The 9165-nt window shown below is 34.2% G+C and overlaps 1 protein-coding gene across 1 annotated transcript; it reads right to left on the minus strand.

Annotated features, from left to right (window-relative positions):
- Positions 1 to 1369: 1369 nt before the first annotated feature.
- LOC135850063 (alpha-tocopherol transfer protein-like) lies at positions 1370 to 8608 on the minus strand. Its single transcript, XM_065370777.1, has 6 exons — positions 8314 to 8608; positions 7103 to 7262; positions 6683 to 6932; positions 6473 to 6583; positions 5417 to 5525; positions 1370 to 1619 (listed from the first exon to the last, which is right to left on the minus strand). The coding sequence occupies exons 1-6, from the start codon at positions 8459 to 8461 to the stop codon at positions 1456 to 1458; spliced, it is 942 nt and encodes a 313-aa protein (XP_065226849.1). The 5' UTR covers positions 8462 to 8608; the 3' UTR covers positions 1370 to 1455.
- Between the last annotated feature and the right edge of the window lie 557 nt (positions 8609 to 9165).

Genomic DNA, 9165 nt, shown 5'->3' on the forward strand with positions numbered 1-9165 from the left:
CGATGAGCTAATTTTTTAATACCTACCAATCAAACAATTTTTCAAGGAAATTTCAAGTGAATTTGAATGAAATTTTCATATTTCATCGACTCTAGGATTTAATGACGTAGCCAAGTTCAAGCGATTCTTTGTACTAATGAGTGATTTTGTGGTTAATTAAAACGTAAATTGAGGTACCTACTTGGTATGTTAAAATATTTCACCGATGAATACCTAAGTCACTACCTAAGTCAGAATAACTTATTAAATTAGGCTGGGAGGAATTCAAATTTTACAAATACCTACTATTATACGTAGGGTAAGTGGCTCAGAAAACACATTTCACTGTTCAAAAGTAAGTAGGTACCTATCTACCAATTTACGGGAGAAACAAGAATTTTGTAGAACCGGGTAGAGAGAAAGCAGGAGTTGCGATGAAGCCATTTTTTAGGGCCCAGACAGTTATCGACTCGACAACTCTTAAAAATTTATTTATTTGAAGGAACAAAAGAAGAAAGCGATCTGTTGTAATAAATGTCCCAAACAGGAATTCGTGATTATTCATCCCAAAATAACCATTTTTTGGGCTCCGGAGTCCCCAAAGTTGTGAATAAAAAAATGATTTCAGGTACCACTACCGTGAGTATTATTTTCAAAAACTTGTCTGACGTGAAATATGTGTTTGAGCTTTTTTGGACCAAATTCTGATATTTTACACTTCTAAAAAACGTTAAAATCACGTTATTAAGATTTCAACGAAGTAAAATTTCAGAGTTTGACCCAAAAAAGCTCAATTATGAAAGTTACAACAGAAATAAAATGAAAAATTATCGAGCACTTTCTGGTGTGTTTCAAATGTCAATTCTTCAATTTATTTGAAACAATATGCATAAACACCTTTTTTAGGGTTGCCTAAAGTGGGAGGCTCTAAAAAAAGGGTTAAAAATTACGAATTCACAGGAAGCTTAGTTAAATTTTTTCATCTAAATAATCGAATATATACCTCAAAACGTTACGTTTGACGCAAATCGCAGGTTTCTAGTTTTCCAATGGTGAAATCGAAAAATTGGAAAATTGGATTTTAGAGTACCAGCGTAAAATTTATTGAGCTCAAAATTCGGTAACATGGAGGTCTTTCAGATACTAATAAACTGTAAAAAGCTTTTTAGCGAGGTCTGAAAAGGTAGGTTAAAAATGGTGGTTCCAAAATTTTCCAAAGTTCGCAATTTCGACAGTCTTTCCTGACCACAAAAATAACTCAAGTTGAAAAAACTCACTCTGTTTTTTGTTTTAGGGTCTAAACTATCAATTAAGCCCATTTTCAACCCAAACACACACACAAAAAAAAAATCAAAAAAAGTTGCCTAATAGAATGAAAAATTCAGAAACATTGAAAATACACACGATTTTTATTGAAATTTAGGCCCAAAAAGCCTGTACAAACATTTACCAATAATATTATACCTACTTATGTAATCAATCCACGCAGATTTTACGAAATGAGCCATTTATTCCGTAATTAATAGCAGCTGCGTCGTTTTCATATAAATCATCAGCAGGTTTTTTACTCAAATCAGCTTTGTTCTTTTCATCGGAAATGAACCAATCTCGACATTTTTTCACTTCCTCGAACCAAATATCTGTAAAAAAAATGAATTCATGTACACAGTCATGCAATTCAGCTACAATTAAGCTGAAAATAATATATAACTTGAAGCTAATTTGTTGGCTTAGCAATTACTTAATTTTACAATTTACGAATCTTCAGATTTTATTGGATCAGGATTAGGAACAAAAGAACAAGAACCCCTCTTCCCAGGTTTTTTTTTTTTTAGGTTTGTGCTTGTTTTCACTTGGCTTCCACTTCTGGCAGTTCCAGCCAGCCACATCCGTAATTTTTTTTCAAGGTTTTTAATTTTTTGTACTAAAAAACCCAATAAATTGCACAATTTGGCTCAAAATTGGGAAAAAATTAAGTTGTTTTTTGACTTTGAACGTTGGAAGTGAAGATTGTAATTTGTAACTTTCAAGGTTGTTGACCTTGTTGAGAAAAAATTCTCAGTTTTGAATTTCCAGCGTTTTTTCAATAACTTTTTTTTTTGGAAAACAAGAGACATGGTTTTCAGCAGGCTTCAGCTTTTGTGGTTGCTCCAAAATCAAGGCCATTGTTTGGAACTTTCAAATATGTAGTTCGGTCTGGTCGTTCTGTTCATCCTGACCAGAAATTTTTATCCTGGTCATGGGTCAGCTCAGGACTCCAGGTCCAACAAACAGTCTTCACCCGCATAGCACTGACGAGATCGTCAGTTGCCTCAACAAAAGTATCAACATGATTTTACATGATTGTTGATTGACAAAAGTCGGAACATTATCCACAAAGGGGTTAATCTAACTACGTTTAAGATGATTGATTAAAAATTCCCACTTTTTTCAAAAACTATGATGAAAATGCTGATGCGCGTCATTGCTGTCTAGTGTCTACATTTGTATCTACAGTCAATAGTCATGTGCAAGATTTCGATATATTGTAGATACCTTTGTAGACCCATGATCGATATCGAAATTCAGGTGGTCTTGTCAATCCGAAGTTGATGTCGACTATAAGTTCAACAAAAGCATCTACAAAATTTTGATCTTGTATACTTACCTAGTTACTTTTGTCAATCTAATAATTGCCATCAACTTTGGCATCGGCAAGACGACCTGAATTTTGATGTCGATTATAGGGTCTACAAAAGTATCTACAAAATGTCGTCATTGAGTAGATACTTCTGTAGATCTTGTAATCGACATCAATCATCTGGTCAATATTGATGAGGAAGTTGATGTCGATTACAAGATCTATAAAATATTTTTAGAAATTTTGAAGTGTTGCTGACTCATTTGTGGATGTCTTAAGTCGACAATATAATAAGAAAAATTCCCAAGTCCAGAATAAGATGGACTGAATATTCTTTTAAGGCCTCTTCATTCAACGGGGGCAATGGTCTGGTGGTTATGGTGGTTAGAGAACGTGACAGAAGTGAATGGCAACCTAGGTTCGATCCCTACCCAGGGCAAATTTTTTTCTTTCAAAAAAATTTTTTGGGGTGAAATACTTTTGAGAATAATTTTACTTGAATCAAAAAAAGAGTTTTGGGCACATTTCTCACATTTTTCAATCAAAATTTGCTTCTTTTAGACTCAAAAAAATGACACCAATGTCGAGACCAGATGAGACCTTGTCTAGACAAAAAGTGAAGGGCGACAATAGTCGATTTTGATATCAACTTCTCACTTGTCATTTATCGACAATGGTGTCAACAAGTGTCGTGTCGACAAGTGACTGATTAGAGATCTCGTCTTTTCCATTGACTTTGGCATCGCTTGTGCTACACGGGCATTTATCAGAAAGAAAAAACTTCCAACACATTAGATGAGTTGAAAACTGGGATTTTTGATTTCAGAATATTAAAACTTCAAAAGGAATTGAATCATAATGGAAATTTCATCGAAATACCCACTTGACAATAGATTTGCCACTTTCAGCCAAAACCCCAGACTGGTTTTTGTAAATCTGCTATTTAAAAGGCATGCAAAAATGACAGTAAATTTGCCGCAGAAAAAACGCCGGCTAGAAGCGGCTATCTACTTTTATAAAACCAGGCATTTAAACAGCCACTTTTGACCAGCGAATAGCAACAATTTAAAAGTTTCCGGCTAGAATCGGCTACTTTTATAAAAACCGTAGCTTTTCAGCTGCGTTTTAAGCAGCAGGTTTTTATTTGCTGATTCGCCGATCAAAGTGTCTTCACAACTTTGTTTTTTAAATTAAATGATGGTACAAAGTGCGGTACATGTATACCACTTGAAAACAATGTTCTTTAGGTTGCTGTGATGGCTGAGTGGTTAGAGCTTGGACTTACCATGTGGGAGCTGTGGGTTCGATCCCCACTTGGGTTAGAAATTGTTTTACTCGTAGTTTGGTAGAATTTTCAGTGTTTCAAGCACTTAAACAGCTGGTTTAAACAGCCACTTTTGGCTGGCATTTTTTTTACTGGCAAATTTACTGTCAATTTGGAGCCGGCTTTTTCGCCGGATTTTTCTGTGGCAAATCTACCATATTGACAAAATTATGCTGAAAAGCATGCATAACAGTGTGTGATTTTGGACTGGTGTAAAAGCGTGCATTATCGTGGAAAAATGTACATTTTCACATGCTAAACAGAAGCAATCTAGCAACCAAGTATTTTCTAAAATGCTCCAGTGAGTAAAAATTTTTTTAAGTCCAAAAATTGATAACATTTATGCAAAAATAATCTCTATTCTATTAAGCTGCGAGGTGGCCCAGTGAGTTAAGTGGCCGCACATCGCAGGAACTGGGAATCAATACCCGCACGCGCCAGAAATTTTTAAATTTTTTTTTCAACTTTTTTGAAAAAATTATCTATTAGAATGTCTTAAAATTTACGATTAATCGGTAGATAGTATTTCCAGTGAGTTTGAGCAATTTTTCTGCTAAAATTTCCGCACTTTTTGTACATACTTTTGGTTTACTTTTAAGCATGCTATTCACTGGCTGAATAGCATGCGATTTTTTGAAAAAGTCCAAATTCACGCATGCGTGTGATATGCAAAAAAGCATGCATTTCAGCATGTTGTACGCACAATTTTTGTCAATAGGATATTGCCAAGTGGATAGGCATTTATACTGGCATTAAAGATTTGACAAATTGGATGTAACTGGGGTCCAAACCACAGTCATTGGTCCGATTTTTTAGAAAGGTCTTCAGTCTAGGTCTGTTCCAGGTATTTTTTCTGAAGAGGGTCATCAGTTTGGTTAATATTGATGTAAATTCGTTTCAGAGGGATCAGGTCTGGTTTGGTCCACTCAGTCTTGTGGGCATTTTTGGGTGTGGTTGTGGTTATCAGTCCAGTTTTTTGGTCTGGTCAGACAAGCCTGGTTTTCAGGGAAAGAACGAATCATATAAATCAATGGAAAGAATTAAGGAGAGAAGAACCTTTAGATTCATTTTGGGAACACACAGAAACAGAAAGGAGACCAAAATTTCATCGTTTTCACAACATGTACTTATAGGACAACCTCTGTGTGCTAATTAGGAAAGTACTGTCCTATTAGTACTCATTGGAGTTACTCTCATATTTGCATAATATTTAATAGATAATAATTTTAAAAAAACAACAATGAGAAATTTAAAAGTAAGTAGTAAGTTATGTACCCAAGGCTTCAAAGTTCAGGTGTACATATTTCATCAATTATGATACACAACTCTTGAACTCTATGCTACAGCATCCCAAACATTAACTGCGTAGGTAGCCTACTAATAAGTAGGAAGTCTTATCTAGCTGAAGTAGTTTTTGGGTACATACCTAATTTTCTGTAAGCCTAGTACTAGATACATTGTACTGCATCTAGCATCTATAGAAATGGAATTACCTCTCAACTCTTCCATGGTTAATTCTAACTCTCCTCCATAAATTGCTGGTAATACTTCTTTTGGTAGAACGGTGGCTAATTTTTTTGGATCATCTTTCCATATTACCCACTAGGTATAAACAAAAAAATATTTTTTCACAGAAATATGAAATATTTTTGGATCAACTCTACAAGGGAGGTATCCCAACTAGCACAGATTCACAGAATTTTTTGAACTAGATAAAGTTCGAACAGAAGAGCTTGAAAAAATATATATCACCAGTCCAGAGATCAGAAGTCGAAAATCAAGCTGAATGCAAAAAGCTAAAAGCTGTAAAAAGCCGACATTTTCAATATTTTTGGAGTCTAAAAGAAAGCTAAGCTTTATAAATCCGAAAGCCAAAGCCAGCTGAAAGCTTTATAATTTTCATCACGAAGTTAAAAGTGAAAAGCTAAGCTTTATTTTTCAGCTTCCAGTGTCTGCATCAGCCAACATTTCAGGTGCTATGCATGTTTTAATTTTTAATGAATTTTTGATACCTAATCAAAAGTGATTAACTTGATCAATTATATATGATTTTTCCAAAACCGACGAGTTTTGCAATTTGAAACCATATTTTTGCACGGCGATTTCACAATCAACGATTTGAAAACTTCACTGTTGTCCCCCCCCACTTGACGTGAAAAACTGAAATTTAATTTACATCCTATTTTTCTTATTATTTTGAGGCAATTTAGAGGAAGATTTTTGGTTTCTTACTCTTCATTTCAAACTGGCATCCACTGATTTTGATCAAGTGGGTTACTATATTTTCAAAAATTCACAAAAATCAAAAAAATACTTTTATTTAGCCCCTATAATTTTGGCTGGCTCTGTCCAGTTCAAAAATTGTTGTGCCAGTTGGGATACTTACCTATCTGAATTTAGATGTTTTCATTTTAATGTCACAATAATTATTATCATGTTTTTTAATTTTGGACTTTACTTGATCAGTGTTACAAAGCTGATCTGATTAGTGATTAGGTATCTTCATTATTTTTTTATATGATAAAAATATTTGAACTAGATTTGCTTACTCTTTCGCCTAACTTTTTTTTCATCAACGATTTAGTGAAGCTAATAATGGGTTCCAGAGCTGGTTTCATATGCAGCAAGTAAACCTTTTGAAAACGACCCGGGTTAGCTTTCTGTAAATAAATAATGCGATGTAGGTACTGAACTATATTTGATACTTTTAATATTATACTTTTTTTAGTGGTAATTTTAGTACTTTTAAGATTGTTTACCAAAGTTAAAGAAACTAGATTTCTTATTTGAGGCAGCATCTTAGCTATGACATTTAAAGAAGCATTTTGTAAATCATGAATAAAAATCGTTCCACGAATTTTATCAACCTTCAGACTATGGTCGATCATGATTTGTACAAGTTTCAGAATACTTTCTGCATCCGAAAAACTGTTCTCTGAATTGTCAAATATTTGAAATATTATAACACGATATCCATCCGGAGTTAATTTCAAAGTTGGAATGTAGCACCTGAGAAAAACATGAAAAAGAACAATCAACTATTCTATAATGTAATTATGTGCTTCACATTTTGTACTTTTTTGTAAATCATGAATTGGAAAAAGAAAAAAAATAGAATAAAATTAAGCCAAATTTAATGGTTTTATCTTTACCGAACTCATACGTTTGTACCCCCTTACCCTTGTCGACTTGCATTCATAATTGTTTCAGAGCACGGGTCACGATCTTGAAAAATTTCCGGCATCAAGGTTTTTATTGTGAAATATTCTTCAATCTTTTTCTTAGCAATTTCCAGACTGTTTTTGCTCTTTAATAAAAAATTAAACAGCCATTCATCATCTGTGTAAAGCGAATAATTAACGAATATAAAAAACAAAATATTAATTGATTGGATACGAGAAATTAGAATAAGTACAGGGTGCGGCATCTTTAGGTTATCATTTTGGTAACACTGCTGTGGTTTCTTCCGCGTGTCCGAGAAAAAAAATGAATACATGGTTGGAAAGAGGATAAAATGCCATTTTAAAAAAGTTCATTTGATTTTAAAAATTACATCTGCACAATGTTTACCAGTACCTTTTACAAAAGTTGTCGTTTTTCAATACTTTAAAACATTCTCCAAAATTGGTTTGTCAATTGCGGCATATTCAGCACAGATTCTTTCCTTCAAATCTTCCAAATCATGAACTTTGGTTAAACATACTTTTTTTCTTAAGATGTCACCATAGAAAAAAGCCACAGGCATTGCCAGATCCGGTGATCTCAGTGGCCAAGGAATGGAGCCGTTTTTTGAGATGATTCTGTTCCCAAACATCTTCTCCAAAAGTTGAATTGTCCTTGATCCTTGAACAGGGGTGTGCGGTGGCCACATCTTGTTGAAAATAAGAAGTAGACAATATTCCTTTTCTATGAAGAGCAGATGGGGCCACAGCGCATTCGTTCAAGAATTAAGGACAATTCAACTTTTGGAGAAGATGTTTGGGAACTGAATCATCTCAAAAAACGGCTCCATTCCTTGGCCACTGAGGTCACCGGATCTGGCAATGCCTGTGGCTTTTTTCTATGGTGACATCTTAAGAAAAAAAGTATGTTTAACCAAAGTTCATGATTTGGAAGATTTGAAGGAAAGAATCTGTGCTGAATATGCCGCAATTGACAAACCAATTTTGGAGAATGTTTTAAAGTGTTGAAAAACGACAACTTTTGTAAAAGGTACTGGTAAACATTGTGCAGATGTAATTTTTAAAATCAAATGAACTTTTTTAAAATGGCATTTTATCCTCTTTCCAACCATGTATTCATTTTTTTTCTCGGACACGCGGAAGAGACCACAGCAGTGTTACCAAAATGATAACCTAAAGATGCCGCACCCTGTATAACCAAGTCTCACCTTCTATCACTGGCAAGTGAGGTTGTTTTCTCATCCATTCCTTCAGACATTGAATACCATTCTTGATGGATTCCTCGGTAGCGTCTAAATCAGCCAGAATTTCAACTAGTTGAGTTTTCGTGCAGTATTCATATTGTTTTGAAGCCATTTTAAATAATCAGTAATGTAAATTTTTTTTTCTCAACTCTCGATAGAATGAAATAAGCACTTGAACGACAAATTTCACGTAGGTATGTTTATTGCAGATAGGTATCTACATATGTAAGTAAATATCTACTTACGTCACTCTTAAGAAAATAAATTCAAATTACAGTACAACACATGTCTATATTTCTTGCCCTTAATGACCAATTTAATGCTGACAAGAAATGAGAAAAAGTCTAAAATGTACATACCTAATTGGCAGCTTGAATAATGCAACATTTAAACAGTTCAAATCAAAATTAATTAGGTACATCATGTACTTATTTCACCAAAACACTGCTCTCATACAGTAGAACACACTGCGAGTGAGCTGAAGAATAAACAAGGAAATATTCTCACTTGAGAACTTTTCGGTTACCTACTCAGTTTGCAATTTCGCTCATTTTTTTTTTTTTTTTTTTTTACAAGAACTAAGTAGATATACTCTATAGGGTACCTCTAAAGCTTGTCCAAAAAATTTCGTTCCCCTTCAAATATGAAAAATCAAGGGGAGTGTTTGAAATTTCCGCAAGGCGCAAATGGTCATTCCTCACTCTCACCTGATCATTTCCGGATATTTTGAAGCCTTCGAGTGATTTTCGAGTTTTCCTGCAGAATCTCTAATACTTACCTACATATAGAAGGGTGCAGAACGATCAGCATGGAAAT

Source organism: Planococcus citri, chromosome 1, assembly GCF_950023065.1.
Source record: "Planococcus citri chromosome 1, ihPlaCitr1.1, whole genome shotgun sequence".
NCBI classification, from domain to species: Eukaryota; Metazoa; Arthropoda; class Insecta; order Hemiptera; family Pseudococcidae; genus Planococcus; species Planococcus citri.